This window comes from Aspergillus eucalypticola (genome assembly GCF_003184535.1).
Source record: "Aspergillus eucalypticola CBS 122712 chromosome Unknown BO83scaffold_1, whole genome shotgun sequence".
NCBI lineage: Eukaryota > Fungi > Ascomycota > Eurotiomycetes > Eurotiales > Aspergillaceae > Aspergillus > Aspergillus eucalypticola.
In genome coordinates, this window is record NW_020290275.1 from 656,722 (window position 1) to 671,557 (window position 14,836).

The 14,836-nt window shown below is 48.9% G+C and overlaps 4 protein-coding genes and 2 non-coding genes across 6 annotated transcripts; 3 read left to right on the forward strand and 3 right to left on the reverse strand.

Annotated features, from left to right (window-relative positions):
* Positions 1-237: 237 nt before the first annotated feature.
* Positions 238-1,085, reverse strand: BO83DRAFT_4899 (uncharacterized protein). The gene has a single exon (XM_025537391.1). It carries the CDS (start codon positions 956-958, stop codon positions 467-469), a length of 492 nt encoding a protein of 163 aa, XP_025393239.1. The 5' UTR covers positions 959-1,085; the 3' UTR covers positions 238-466.
* A 2,549-nt stretch (positions 1,086-3,634) lies between these two features.
* BO83DRAFT_433267 (ABC multidrug transporter) lies at positions 3,635-8,108 on the forward strand (the record flags this gene model as incomplete). Its single annotated transcript, XM_025535669.1, has 1 exon — positions 3,635-8,108. One exon carries the CDS (start codon positions 3,635-3,637, stop codon positions 7,943-7,945), a length of 4,311 nt encoding a protein of 1,436 aa, XP_025393240.1. The 3' UTR covers positions 7,946-8,108.
* Positions 8,109-8,714: 606 nt separating this feature from the next.
* On the forward strand, positions 8,715-8,786 carry BO83DRAFT_t4. Its single transcript has one exon. It is a non-coding gene; the product is annotated as a tRNA-Glu (tRNA).
* Positions 8,787-9,593: 807 nt separating this feature from the next.
* BO83DRAFT_302481 (uncharacterized protein) lies at positions 9,594-10,780 on the reverse strand (the record flags this gene model as incomplete). Its single annotated transcript, XM_025527155.1, has 4 exons — positions 9,594-9,884; positions 9,939-10,133; positions 10,190-10,628; positions 10,698-10,780. 4 exons carry the CDS (start codon positions 10,778-10,780, stop codon positions 9,594-9,596), a joined length of 1,008 nt encoding a protein of 335 aa, XP_025393241.1.
* A 2,737-nt stretch (positions 10,781-13,517) lies between these two features.
* BO83DRAFT_374073 (uncharacterized protein) lies at positions 13,518-14,604 on the forward strand. Its single transcript, XM_025530107.1, has one exon. It carries the CDS (start codon positions 13,985-13,987, stop codon positions 14,180-14,182), a length of 198 nt encoding a protein of 65 aa, XP_025393242.1. The 5' UTR covers positions 13,518-13,984; the 3' UTR covers positions 14,183-14,604.
* A 112-nt stretch (positions 14,605-14,716) lies between these two features.
* Positions 14,717-14,788, reverse strand: BO83DRAFT_t18. Its single transcript has one exon. It is a non-coding gene; the product is annotated as a tRNA-Glu (tRNA).
* Between the last annotated feature and the right edge of the window lie 48 nt (positions 14,789-14,836).

Below are 14,836 nucleotides of genomic sequence, written 5' to 3' on the forward strand. Positions count from 1 at the left end.
GTTTAGTTTTATTGAAAGTTATACTGACTTATAATGTCTAGATTGGCGATGAGGAGTAAGTGGACATACATGCGAGATCATAATGACGAGTGGGAGCAACATGGAGGCAACGATTTCTCTTTTTTTTCTTTTCAAATTCGGAAAATATCCTGAATGTTCTCGGGGGCCCTGTGTTCATTTTTGTTTCTATAATATCCAGCTAGATGCTAAGCGACCAACGTGTTCAAAGTCCAATTGGTTACGATAATTCTGTCCAGTCTCTCTACATGTCTTATTCGAAGTACGAAGCAGTGAATTGTGCAATGGGAAGCTGCATTCTCAACAGACGTATATAACTATCCTGCAATAGCAGCTTAAACACATGCCCATAACGGCTCTTCCTCATTACCAATATAGGGTATCCCCAACCCCCCTAGGCCATCAAGAACCTAAAACAAGGACCCATACAGGTCCCCAAACCCAACAATTAGCCGGGGGAAAACAAAGTCCTTTCCAGTTCTCTAACCGCGAAGACACATGATTTCATAAGATAGGGGATCCAACTAACCTCAGAAAAAAGAAGTGAAGCGCCACCCCCACCAGAATAATCGGAATCGAATGATACCAATCCCATCCTCCCCCTCCAACCCACCCCCCATAAGGGGGGTGAGCAGCGAGGGGGGAACAGGAAACGGCATGCTGCGTATTGCACTAAAGTGTCGCACACCCGGTCAAAAGTTGCCGAGTGCACACACAATCTTCGCAACGACTCTCCCATGGGGAAAAAGAGAAAAGGAAAAGAAATGCAAGAGCGAACCCTTACATCCCTTCGCCTTCCTCCCCCGATGTTTCTGATGCCAATTGCAGGTGTGTGCAAGGATGTCACACCAGGCCCTTGAGGGCAGTACCGGCCATTTAGGAAATGAATCATTTTCCAAATGGCGGGTGCATAGGGTGAAGATTCCTCCGAATTTCTCATTTGCAAGGGGGTTTCGGATGATTTCCCCCGGAAGGGGAAATCAGAGCCGAGGACAGGAAGACCTGGAGGTCTTCTTGTCGTGTGTAGCAAAGAAACGCAGCATTGGTGGGGATGGCGCTTAGGGGAGAAGAAGAGAAGGTGAGTCAAGCTTAGCTGTCGTGGGTTTTTTTTATGGTGCGATGCGTTGGTGGTGGGCTTGACCGCTTACTGTATTGGGTGAGCTGGGGGAGTACCGGGGGGGGGGGGGGGGGAATGTTTGTTTGTTTTGTTTGTTTGGCTGGTGGTGGTGGTGATATTGAGGTGGATGGGACTGTTTTTACTGAGTATCATTCGACTTCCTTGTGAATTCATCTGGGACTTCAAAAGCTTAGACATGCCTTTTACTTAGTGATTGGTATTGCTTATTTTTGTCCGATACACCTTCTGGAATATTTCCGGGGTTGCGGTTGCCTTGGCTGCATCTGTCTATATGGCTAACCTGTCGGAAAGAGCTGTCAGGATTTCTCGTCCACCATAAATCCCACAACGCTGATTTAACTTGCGTATCATGTCGGGCTCTGGTCCTGCTCTGAACTTTAAAGCCCACCTTTGTGTCACCGTTATGCTGTGAAGCGGACTTCCGGATCTTAGAGCCCTTCAGCGCCGGCCATCCTGCACAAAGCCTTGTTCACCTGAACGGCTCGAAGATACTTCTTTTTTTTCTACTCCTTACTGAGACATTTTAGAGCCAAGGGATGGCTCTACTGCATCATCTCTAAGCGTGTCAGATCAGATCACGATCATAGCCGCGTTCAGTAAAGCTTGCGATGCTAATCTCTAGCATGGCTCGGAATCACTCCACCAAGCTGAGAAGCCCTGTGTTACGGGCCCAGTGCATACGCTGCCTGCTGCCTGAGATCTGCGATGTGATGTCTGGTAAATGCTAAGCTCCAGTACCAAGCAACAGAAACAGCAACGCTACATGTGCGAAGGCCCACATGTTCAAGTTCGAGTTCGCCACGTCCAACTTTACTGTCTACCAAGACAGGCTTTGGACTCAAGACACCCTCGAGGCTAAAGGGTTTCAATTTGATAACTTTGTTTACTCCAGAACAACTTCGGTAGCGGTATGAGCCGTAACAACCTTTTGATGGTTGTAATGCTTTCTCCATCCGAGCGTCGTCCATTACTCCGTATAGAGCAGGGGAGTCAATTCCTCGCCTCCAGCCTACTCCAATGAGCGTTACTAGACAATAAGCAACTGTTTCCTGGCATAATTGGCTGTATAGGGAACAAAAGCTATTCATTCTTCGTTTCAGGAGAAGAGACAGCCATCATACTTTGATTGCTACGGGTTAGGGAGTAGACACGTCACAATCGCCTGGAAGCAATTTACGGAACAAGCAACAACATGCAGTAAGGAGAGTTGGAGATCGAACAAAGGAGATAATTTACGGAGTCTCCGTACACAGTGCAGTCTTCTGAAATGTAAGCTTCACCGCAAGGTGCTTGTTGCTCAGTCTCTCATGCGTGGGGCGGCATTCTCGAATCCACGATGGTCCGTATCCACACTGAAGTGCTAGCATGGTTGCCCTTCAGATTTCCCGGCGAACTCAGAGCCACGGAGTATCTTTGGTGCTGAGTTTGAGCCCAAATGGATACCGGATCCGGGATTGATAGTTGATCACCGGCGCGTCGGAGGGCCGATCAGCCGTGACTGAGTCGGTGGTTTGGGCGTCGCGTCCCGTCAATATTTCCCTTCCTTGTTCTCATTACAGTAGGTCATAGAACAAGTTCCGGGATAGGGCACTTATAGGAAGTCGCAGGTTGACGTGTTTTATGGCTGATTGCTTTTGCTGGCTCCTCCCATCAGTCACGTAATTCCGCCCGAGCAGAAAAAACAGGCGAGTGGCAGTTTTTCCGGACCCTACTTCAATGACTGTTTGGCCTAACGGAGTAAACCTACAGCCGCTTCATGCATTTCTTGACGGGATCATCACCTCCATCTTCCCGCTAGGTCATTCTTAAGGTACAACGATGAGATACAGTGTCCAGCTCCACACAAATGCAGCTACGTACGTGCCACAAGTCTCCGTCGACAGCCTCGCCACATACAGTCCAGCAACGACACATATTAAGATGCTAAGAACAATGGCATTTTCAATTCAGCCAGTCAGAATCGTCAATGACAAGACTGAAGGTGGTCCACCCGGTGTGGCCTGAAGTGATCGACTATGTGTAATAATAGCGCTGATCAATTCACGCTCTAGTCGGGGCTTATTGTTGCGCTAGCTGCTGCAGGCCGCAGTTAGGGCCGCCTAGATCATGCATCCCAAAGGAGCAGGCCGCCCGGCCATGCTTGACTGCATAGACATGGCAGATGGCTGAAATAATTCTAGAAACAAGGCATAAGTGTGCACTAATGCGGATGAAGGGAGTGAGATCTAATTATTATCGAAATATGGCTGGACACGAAGCGGGGCGATCGCTTCCTAACATTAACACTCGAAATTGGCCCTTCTATAGTTTGCCCTGTGGGCTTTTATTGATTAGGTGTATCCCATACATACGGGACCTTCTGTTCAACCCTTATCTCTGGCGGAATTCCGCCTCTCTCTCGTTGCCAATTTCCCTCTCGCTTGGTGACCTGAAGGCTCTCGAAACGGGTCTATCTAGGAACTCTCATTGACTGGCATGATGGACGAAAAGGACGCCAGCGCTCACGACCCGTATCCATCGGATAAGGAGCAGACCTCATCGTCGGACGAGGAGGAACAAGAGCTTCACAATTTGACACGAATTGCCTCTACCCGAACTGGTCGAAGGATTTCACAAGCTGCTACGATCATTGAAAAGGATGACCCCCGTTTGGATCCCGCCAATCCGGCGTTCGATCAACGTCTCTGGGCAAAACTCGTCCTAACGGCCCTGAACCAGTCAGGCATTGTACAGCAGACGCAGGGTGTCGTTTTTTCTAATCTTTGCGTGTCTGGATCAGGCTCAGCATTACAGATCCAGAATACTATTGCTACGCAGTTGGCAGCTCCCTTCCGCGCTGCCGCGCATGCGCTTTCAAGACGAGCGTCCCCTCCACCAAGGCAGATTCTCCACAACTTCGATGGCTTCCTCCAGAGTGGAGAGCTCCTGCTTGTTCTCGGTCGCCCTGGAAGTGGATGTTCAACATTCCTGAAAACCCTCTGTGGCCACCTGGGTGGTCTGACGCTCGAACCTCAGAGTACCATTCATTACCAAGGGATCGAATATGAGGATATGATCAAGCACCACCGTGGAGAGGTAGCTTACAACAAGGAAGTCGATCAACACTTTCCACACCTTACCGTTGGTCAAACGCTTTCATTCGCAGCGCATGCACGGGCCCCTCAGAAACGAATCGACGGCTTGACACGCTCCGATTATGTGGATACCCTCACGCAGGTTGTCTTGGCTGTGTTTGGCCTCTCACACACCTATCACACCAAAGTAGGGGACAACTTTGTGCGAGGAGTTAGCGGTGGTGAGCGGAAGAGGGTCAGTATTGCCGAGATGTTCGTCTCAAGGTGTCGTATCGGGGCTTGGGATAACAGCACGCGAGGTCTCGATGCATCGTCTGCTCTAAAATTTGTCAGGGCATTACGTCTTTCTGCCGACATGGGTCGATCGTGTCATGCTATCGCTGCATATCAAGCTTCTCAGTCGATGTATGATCTCGTCGACAAAGTCGTCGTCCTCTACGAAGGTCGTGAGATCTACTTCGGTCGCCGCGATCGTGCAGTACCTTACTTCGAGGAAATGGGCTGGGAACTACCAGATCGTCAGGTCAGCGGCGACTTCCTGACTTCAGTTACTAATCCCGGCGAACGAAAAGCCCGTCCTGATATGGTGGACAAGGTGCCACGCACGGCGAAGGAGTTCGAGGAATATTGGAAGCGAAGCCCCGAGTATAAGGAGCTCTGCGGTCAGATAGAGGAGTATCAACGCGCTCATCCACCGGATTCAAACGAGGCCAAAGCATTCAAGGCCCATCATGAAGAGCAGCAGGCCCGCCATACTCGGCCACGCAGTCCATATTTGCTCTCTGTTCCGATGCAAGTCCGTCTCTGCCTGCGCCGGGCTTTTCAGCGACTACGAAACGACCTACCAACCGTAATCGTTACGGTAGTGACACAACCCATCCTGGGATTGGTGATAGGCTCGATTTTTTTCAACTCTGCGCCCACTACCGCCACATTCTTTCAAAAAGGGGCTGTGCTATACTTTGCTGTGCTTTTCAATGCCTTGATCGCACTCAACGAGATCATTCAACTATATAGCCAGAGGCCCATCGCTGTGAAGCAAGCGGGTTATGCGTTCGTCCATCCCTTTGCTGAGGCTTTGGCCAGTTGGATCATGGATCTGCCTATCAAATTTACACGAGGTACTCTCTTTTGTGTGATTCTTTATCTGATGTCCAACCTTCGACGAGAACCATCGCAGTTCTTCATTTGCTACATGTTTCTGTTGACTTCTGTCTTGACGATGTCCGGGATTTTCCGTAGCTTAGCTGCAGCTACAAGGACAAGCGCGCAGGCAATGGCAATGGCTGGTGTTTGTATCTTATGCATTGTGGTATACACTGGCTTCGTGTTGCCGCAACCATACATGCACCCGTGGCTTTCATGGATCCGCTGGGTTAACCCAATCTACTATGTGTATGAGGCCCTGTTAGCGAATGAGTTCCATGGCAGGAACTTTGAATGCGCATCGGTGATCCCAAGCTATGCTGTTGGCTCATCCTTCATCTGTTCAACCGTGGGTGCCGTCGCAGGACAGCGGTTCGTCTCCGGGGACGCTTATGTGGAGCAGAATTACCAATATTACTACAGCCATGTTTGGCGAAATTACGGAATTCTCGTCGCCTACCTGGTATTATTTACCGGTCTCTACTTGTTTCTTTCCGAATACAACTCGGTTGAGACATCCAAAGCAGAAACCCTGGTTTTCCGGTCTGGTCATGTTCCGCAATATCTACTATCCTCCGATAAGATCGAAGATGGAGAAGCGCCCCCAGACAAGCCCGAAGTGCGGGACCAAGTGGATGCTATTAACCTTCCTCAGCAAACAGATATCCTCTCGTGGAAGGGCCTCAATTATGATATACCCGTCAAAGATGGTACCCGGCGACTTCTTGATAACGTGAATGGATGGGTTAAGCCAGGCACTTTGACCGCGCTGATGGGGGTTTCTGGGGCCGGAAAAACTACACTTTTGGATGTCCTCGCCCAAAGGGTATCTATTGGTGTTGTTACCGGCGATGTTTTGGTGAACGGAAGAGCTTTGAAGGCTAATTTTCCACGAGAGACGGGGTATGTTCAACAGCAGGATCTTCATATGGAGACAACTACGGTACGCGAGGCCCTCCGCTTCAGTGCCATGCTCCGTCAGCCCGCATCAGTATCTCAAAAGGAGAAGTACGAATATGTCGAAGAGGTCATCAAAATTCTACGCATGCAAGACTTTGCGGAGGCTGTTGTGGGTTCTCTGGGAGAGGGCTTGAATGTGGAGCAGCGAAAGTTGCTGAGTATTGGTGTTGAACTTGCTGCGAAACCGACGTTATTGATATTCCTCGACGAGCCGACCAGCGGTCTAGACTCACAGAGCTCCTGGACAATTTGTGCGCTCCTGAGAAGGCTTGCCGATCACGGTCAGGCAGTCCTTGCCACCATCCACCAACCGAGTGCCCTGCTGTTCCAGACCTTCGATCGCTTGTTGTTCCTAGCTAAAGGAGGCAAAACTGTCTACTTTGGTGATATTGGAGACCAATCCCGCATACTTTTGGAATACTTTGAGCGCTGCGGTGCTAAGCCCTGCGGGAACATGGAAAATCCGGCGGAGTACATTCTTGAAATTGTCGCTGGGGAAGCATCGGAAGGCATTGACTGGGTTCAGAAATGGAACGATAGCCCTGAGCGCCAGGAAGTCCTCGCAGAGCTCGAACGTCTTCAGGATCCGCAACAACAGCCCGAGCCACGAGCCCGGGATGGCGATAGCAGCAATATGGAATTTGCCATGCCTTTCACCAGCCAACTCTACCACGTCATGAAGCGTGCGTTTCAGCAGTACTACCGCCAACCGGAATATGTGTTCGCAAAGTATTCGTTGGGTATAGCGTGTGGATTGTTCATCGGTTTCTCCTTTTACAAAGCGAACAACACCCAACAGGGTTTCCAGTGTGCTCTCTTCAGTGTCTTCCTCCTGGCCACGGTTTTCACGACCCTCGTCAATCAGATCACTCCCAGATTCGTTGCGCAGCGGGCGTTATATGAAGTCCGGGAGCGGCCATCCAGAGTCTACTCGTGGAAAGTATTCATTCTCTCAAACGTCTTCGTCGAAATCCCCTACCACTTTGTTCTGGGGGTTTGTGTTTGGGCGTCGTTTTACTGGGCTGTGATGGGCACGAGTCAAGATGCCGAGCGACACGTCCTTGCCCTTCTCTACATCGTCCAATTCTATCTGTATGTGGCCAGCATGGCTCACTTCGTGATAGCCGCGATCCCCCAGGCACCGGTGGCAGGCATATTGGCCATTCTCATGTTTGCGTTTGCTTTCATCTTCAATGGTATGCTGCAACCACCCGGAGACCTACCCGGATTCTGGATTTTCATGTACCGTGTCTCCCCTTTCACGTACTACACGGCCGGAGTCGGCAGTTCAATCCTTCATGGCCGCCCGGTGGAGTGCAGTACTTCCGAGCTCAGTGTTTTCGACCCCCCATCCAACTACACCTGTGGACAATACATGCAGAAGTATGTCGAAGCCGCCGGAGGCCAGGTGTACAATCCAAACGCCACCTCTGCCTGCGAGTACTGCTCCATGACAATAGCCGATGATTATCTTGCTCTTCGGTGGGTCTACTGGAAAGACCGCTGGCGCGACTACGGAATTTTCTGGTGCTATTTCGTATTCAACATTGCCGGCGCCGTCATGTTGTATTATGTCTTCCGAGTGAAGAAGTGGGGAAAGGGGAAATAAAATAACCAACTGACTTTCTTTTTCGACTATATCGACCGACTGCTCTATATACACACTCGCTGCTTTTTGCATATAGCTAGTTTCGGTTTTCACTACTTCTACCTGTTAATACTCGTTTTTTCTATACATATATATCTGCTGCTCGAGCGAATCTGTTGATAACCACAGCCCCTGCTATATAATTGGATCAATCATATGAGCGACTTTTTGCCTTTTTGATGCAACACTTGTAATGATCTACTATCTAATTTGGAATAGAACCAAGTACTAGTAGTAACGAGGAAGTAGTTTCCGGGCATACCTCGCGCCCTAGTCCCTTACTCCCTCCCTTTCACCCCTCTATTGTTCCTATTATATCACCCTCGGATGCTCTACTACCGACCAATAGCTACTGAGCAGTCATCCAGATATAGATACACAGTAAGATTGTTCCTGCCACCACCACATGTAACTTTATTGAACTATACCTCATTGTAAAAACGATAAGTTAGTATTTCCTCCCTGCTGCTTTCAATGCCCCCTCACGCCAGTCCTGTCAGAAACAACCTATCACTAAAATTTATTTATTGTTCTATTACTTACATGACTTTGTGATATAAGTCTCATTGACCCGTAAATGGAATGGTTGTTGTTGTTGTCGTTGTTGTTGTTGTGAATTAGAGTAGTGAGTGGTAAAGCTAGTAGTTCTTTGTGTGGTGGAGAGGAGAAAACTAAGGCTTGATTATTCATTCTACTTAGATTATAAGATCAGTTCGGTCTTCAACAATAATCCGATGTGGTGTAACGGCTAACATCGCCGTCTTTCACACGGCAGCTCGGGGTTCGATTCCCCGCATCGGAGATATCTTTTTCGTGATCTCTTTTTTTCTGTCTTGTTTCTAAATTCTAAATGAAATAGCGATGATTGATAACTATGGGTTTCCTTTCCCCCGATCCTTTTTTTGGTCTTCGTGTGTGTGTGTGTGCGTGTGTATATACATAGTAGCTACTTACTTTCTCGCTCGACTGTCCGGTGCTCTGCTGTTGGTTCAGTTATCTGTCTGTAACTTTTCCATTGATTATCAATGGGTGTAGGACCATAGGCTGGTTTGAGTAGTGTCTTTTTGATTATCTCCAAGCAACAAGGCAAATTAATAACTACAGTACATAATGCAAAGTCGTGATATTCACATAATCGGGGGGGTAGAGATATGTAGATATAAGGGGGGAAATGATGACCAAAACGGAAATATAAGGAAAAGGGAATTTCATCAATGAGACGCGACTCGGCGCGTCATTGAGTAAGTAAGAGCGTGATGCGGGGAGGATGAACAGCCACTTCAGACAAAACTCCGAGGAAATCAACAAGGAAAGACAGTCGAAGGTTCGTAAGAAAAACCGAGCAACGCAGTAGGAGGTATCATATGGTAAATCCCGGAAACACGCCCAATCTCAGTATCCAAGCAGTGGTTCCACCTACTGGCGGACTATTTGCACAACTCGCTAACCTTTAAAAACGATATATCGCTCCATGAATAAATGTGCACTGGTTAGAAATGTGGAAAAGAAAAAAGTCCCCCGATTTGTAGGTTTGCTGTTATTTTTAGTCTTCCTCTTTTTTTTTTGGTCGTTTTAATGTGTTTGGTTCATAACGTGGGGCTGAAGTCGCTCAGTCAATCATCATGCGATTCGGCACCTGGCCCGAGATGTTGGAAGACAACTCAGTTGTCTTCTCATCCTTGTCGCGGGACTTCTTCTTGTGCACGTGCTGCTTCAGACCCTTATGGAAATTGTGCATGCAGATGCAGGCGTTGATGATCGTCAGAACGATCAAAAGAAGTGTGATCACAGCGAAGAATGTCAGAGACCGCCGGGCGGGCAGGTACTCTTGATATGTTTGAGGCTGGTACATGCGGACCAGCTTAAACAGGAAGTAGGCCATAGCCGCGAAGTATAGAAGCTGCGATACCCAGTTAGAAGATATTCAGACCCAGTGAAGGATACTATAACGTACAATGACGATAATCATTCCGATCGAGCTCTCTCGCTTGACGAAGATCGCAGCGCAAACAAGAATGAGAATGGTAACGGGAATGGCAGCCGTTGTGAGACCGAATTCAACATCCGTCTTGTTCGTCACAATGACAAGAAACTGGACCGTGAAACCAAGGAAGAAAAAGAAATCGAACTTCAGCAGAGCGATATAGATCTAGAAAGCTTGTTAGTTAGGTTCGGGTCCCCACTTCGGCGGGCATGCAAAAGTACCTGATATGTAAGATACCGGCGCTTCATTCGCAGATCGGCGCTGATATGCTTGTAGATTGACCATGCAAATTCATCGTAGAGCTTCCAAGCGATAATCATCATCAGGACAGAGCCCATGGCAACGACGCACGGAATGATAATCAGAAAAGGCTCCGTTTCCCCCCACACGTCTACCGTGATGGCGCTTTCGGCCACAAGCATTTCGATGGAGTCCTTGATCTGCTGGACTTGCACCGCTCCGTAAATCAGAAGACCGAGGTTGCACACGCACAGACCGATGACTTGAATGGTATTCTTGAGGCGTAGAGCATCGTAAACGAGGATCAACTCATATATAAAACCGAAACAGTAGAGTGCCAAGAAGGTTGTTACAGTCTTTGATGCAGTCGAGGGTTCACCCTTGGGAAACAGTTGGATCTGGAAGTTTGCGAAGACATAACTATTCGTGCGGTAGTCAGCATAACCACTCGGAAAGATTCAAATCAACGGTTATGAAGGCCACACTTACGACTCGAGGGCAAGGGTAATGATGGTCTGGACGAGGGTAACGATGCAAAAGGACCAAGTCCAGAGCGAGTTTGGCCGATACATCCTGTGTCGCTTGGGGGGATTCGGAGGAACATTCGTATACCCTTCTCGGGCACGGAAACCGCGTCTAAAAGATGGATCGAAAGTGCCCCCGAGCAGGGAGGCCCGCGAATTGTGGGAATAAATCTTGACGAAGTGCTCCGTTACGGAGCTGGTGTCCGTCGGAGGCTCAGGATCGGGATACAATATGACGGTTCGACCACCCGACGGCCGCGACAATATGGCAGAGGTAGAGGATCAAGGATACAGGTTCGCGAACTGGGGAGGTGACAACCTCAAACTGTGCGGGTTGCGGCCGAGGCCTTGTTTTTTGAGGTTGTCAGGAGGGGGATTTCAGGAGGTCGGGGTTCTCGAAGATGACGAATTCTGAGAGGAGGACGACGACCACTCGAAGACAAGCGTATAAGCCACACCAAGCCACACTTAAGACGGGCTAACGGGGCGAGCGGAGGGTATCTTCGCCCGGAGACTGGCTGGCTGCAGGGTGAAGGAGGAGAATGAGAAAGTCTCGGGGGGAGGCCGTAGGATTGTTAAGCCGTGATGCAAATGGTCGTGTGTTACACCCTTGGGCGGGGAGGCTCAGTCCGATGATCGATGGTTCGGGATTGGAGGGAGGTCTGTTGGCGTAAGGCTGAGCACCTGCGGACTCAATACCAAGGCCCAGTGTCAGTCGGAGAGGGCAATAGGGAGGGGGAGAGAGAGAGACTGAGGGAAGGAGAAAAAGAAAGAAAAGGGAATAAGGAGTAAATGCTGTAGGAGATGAAAGGGGAAGAAAAACGAGTGTCGGGGGGGGAAGGAGGAAGTATGAATGTGAGAGGTGGAAAAGAAAGGCTGGGAGAAGAACGATGGAAGATGATGAGTGGAATGGGAGAGAGAGGGAAAAAACGGGAGGCTGCTGTCAAGCTAAGCCCGAGATGTGAATACGTAGTAGTGAACCAACTGACAGAAGAAGACAATTCCAAACGGATTGATTACTCACGCACTTTTTGGAGGAGGAGGAGGAGGAGGGGGCTGCTTTCCGGTCGGGGGAGGCGTATGTGGCATCCAGGGTTCAGCTGGAAAGTCCAGACACAGCAATGGAAGGGAAAAAAGCGGGAAAAGGCAAGTGATGATCACAGAAATCAGCAGAGGGTTGGACGATGCTCAAGACTAGACCAAACCCACACCTTACATGACAACCAGGTTTAGTCGCAGTCAAGCATATAAGCGACGGTTTAACGGCAAAGCAAAATGTGCCAGACTCCGTCCGTCCTGGGCCCCAATTTTCTTCTTCTAATTTTATGATGGGTTTTTTATCATGGCGTTCGGCTTATACGCGGGATAAGTCCATCCTCCCCAATGAGCCAAGAAGCTTTTAATCTACCCACGGTAATTACGGGAGCACCTGGAACCATTCATTCATAAGAAAATACTCTTCTTCATTCCTCAGTCCTGATGATCCAAAAGAATATCTTCTTCCGCTTGCTATTGCTATGGCTGATTATCTTCTCTGTTCCTTTTCCCTCCTTGGGCACTGACTGCTTCTGCTCATGTTTGTTGTGGTGATGAAATAATCCTTCTAATTCGGTGTTGTTGTTGATTTGTTGTTATTCGTTATTCCGGGTCTCCGAACTGGATCCCGTGCCTGGGCTAAACTCGAGAGAGAAAGGAACTAGACTCGATTGTCTCCTGAATTCGTCGCGTCGCAGTGGGTCGGACCCATGGACCGGCTGCCTTTTGAAACTTGGGTTCCCGATTACGATATTATTAACCCTCTAGTAAAATGCCGCGCGTTACCTCTAATTCTCAAAGCCCTATTATTACTTGACTATCGTAGCTCCAGAAATTCTGTGTGCACTTACTCGCATCTTGCCCCAGAGGGGCGGCGCATCCGAGCTATACACAGTCCATCGTAGTTAACTATCTCGCTGCTTGCCCCCAATTTGTTGGGGCATTCAAAGATCGCATTGATTTGGGGAGACTTTCCTGCCCAATCATTGAATTAATTAATTATCTTGATGCTTCGAAGTATCAGATCTGTCTAAAGATTTATTATACTATCAGCCGAGTGCAGCAGCTCTATACCGTACACACCATGGCAATGGATGTGGGGGATTGTCAAAGTTCACAAGTGGCGGAAGAGCTGCAAACCAACGGCTCGCAAGAAAGTATAAAATAGGCAAGCATTGGAATCGGGGGCGGCAGGAGATCCATATCTATAAGAAGGAAGGCACGTAGAATGCGATCTACATGAGAATAATCCACGATCATTTCATATTGGTACACATGCCCACTATACGATTTCTTTGACCAAAATTCATAGAAAAGAAAAAAAAAGTATTCACCATATCTGAATTGTTGTACACCATACAAGCCAGAAAGATCCCGCATCCAAAAGATCTAGGACTGGGATGTCTTAGGCAACCATTCCACTGTTTACCAACTAGTTATCTACCACAGTCAACAGTGTGCAGACTAGATAAACACTGCACTGAACTACCTCCCCATCGAGACTAGCGCGCGTCAGACGGCTTCCCTTTGCCCCGGAGATGGAACGGGGCCAGCCAGAATTGGGGCCAAAATTGTGGTGGCCGGCTCAGATCAGACCAGATCCGTGGCTCAGCTTCCTGAAACCTAGTACAAAGTGCGGTGTCACTCGTGTGTGCATGGCAGTCTCTGCAGGGTCAGCAATGCATGGTTCAGCCAGGCAAGAGAAAGAGCTATGCATCTCTGCCTTGCTTCTGCATGAACCATGAACCATGAACCATCGGGAAGAGGTCCAGGTCGATAGGATTTGCCTTAGGCAGACGCATAACGACATTCAAGCCTCTTCTCACGCCGGGTTACGTACCCATCTAACCTTATTGTCGGAGTCGACGCCGAACCGACGAATTAGCTAGACTTGATAACGTGTATACACAATAGCGAATACGAAACAGAGATCCTCCATCTGTTTGAGAACTTCATTGCATTCCGGAGACTCCGGTCTCACCTTAATGCAAGCACAAGCACCAATGCAGTTCTCAAACCAAAGTGCTGAAAGCCACAGGTCTGTGAGCCCATCAAATCTTCTAAGATAGTGGCGTGTGGCTATTTTAGTGCGCATTTCCCTTCCCCTTGCTGCTTGCTCCATGTGCCATTCGACCTGCTTAGTGCGCCCCGGTGAAACAACGGCATTGTGCGAAGCACCCAAGATTTTCCGCTGTCACAGATTGGGGCAGTATTGCTATGGCGACACAAGTCATTGAAGGTCCGAGTCTTCTCTACGCTTTACAGCTTATACACTCTAGCCCGGCGAATGAAGAATCCGTTCTAATTGGTTGTCATGTCAGGAGAACTCTTCCAACGGCTGTCGCGTCTATGTGGCTGCCTGCCAGCGGTCCTGGAATGGCATCCATGGGCCGGATCTCTGCCGGTTCAACTTAAGAAAGAAGCTTCCACGTGAGTGGCGGGTAGACAAACAAGTCTGCTCCGCAAGAATGGATAATTCAACCGCGCGAGGCCGAACTGCTCCACAATGTTTTCAGGGACACGCATAGGGCTCGTGGTTTTGCCCCTTTTAGCCGTAGACTAGACTATCCGTCCCTAAAGCATCACTTTGTCGGAGCTGACCTGCCTGATTGTGGAGTGGAGTCAAGATCGGATCCAAGGTTCTGGATGGCGCACAATATATCTAGCAGTCTACAAACTTCGGACCTTGGATCGTCACAACCTAGCAGCTTCAAGGTCTAGAACTTGCAGTGGAGAGCGATGGTGGAGGGAACCGTAGGCCAGTGGTGCTCAGAGCCTTATTTCGTAATCGATCAAGCTACATATTTATGAAGTCGAAGAAGAACTACTGAGGCCACAGACTAGCTTAGCTAGCAGTAAAATTGTATTATGCGCATCCATCACACATGAGAAGGTTCAACGGGAAGAAAGGAAAGAAGACAAAAAAAAGAGATAAAGAGAAAAAGAGAACTCCGATGCGGGGAATCGAACCCCGAGCTGCCGTGTGAAAGACGGCGATGTTAGCCGTTACACCACATCGGACTTGTTGTGTAAGAAGCACCCAACTTATGTTATATTAGCCACTTTCTT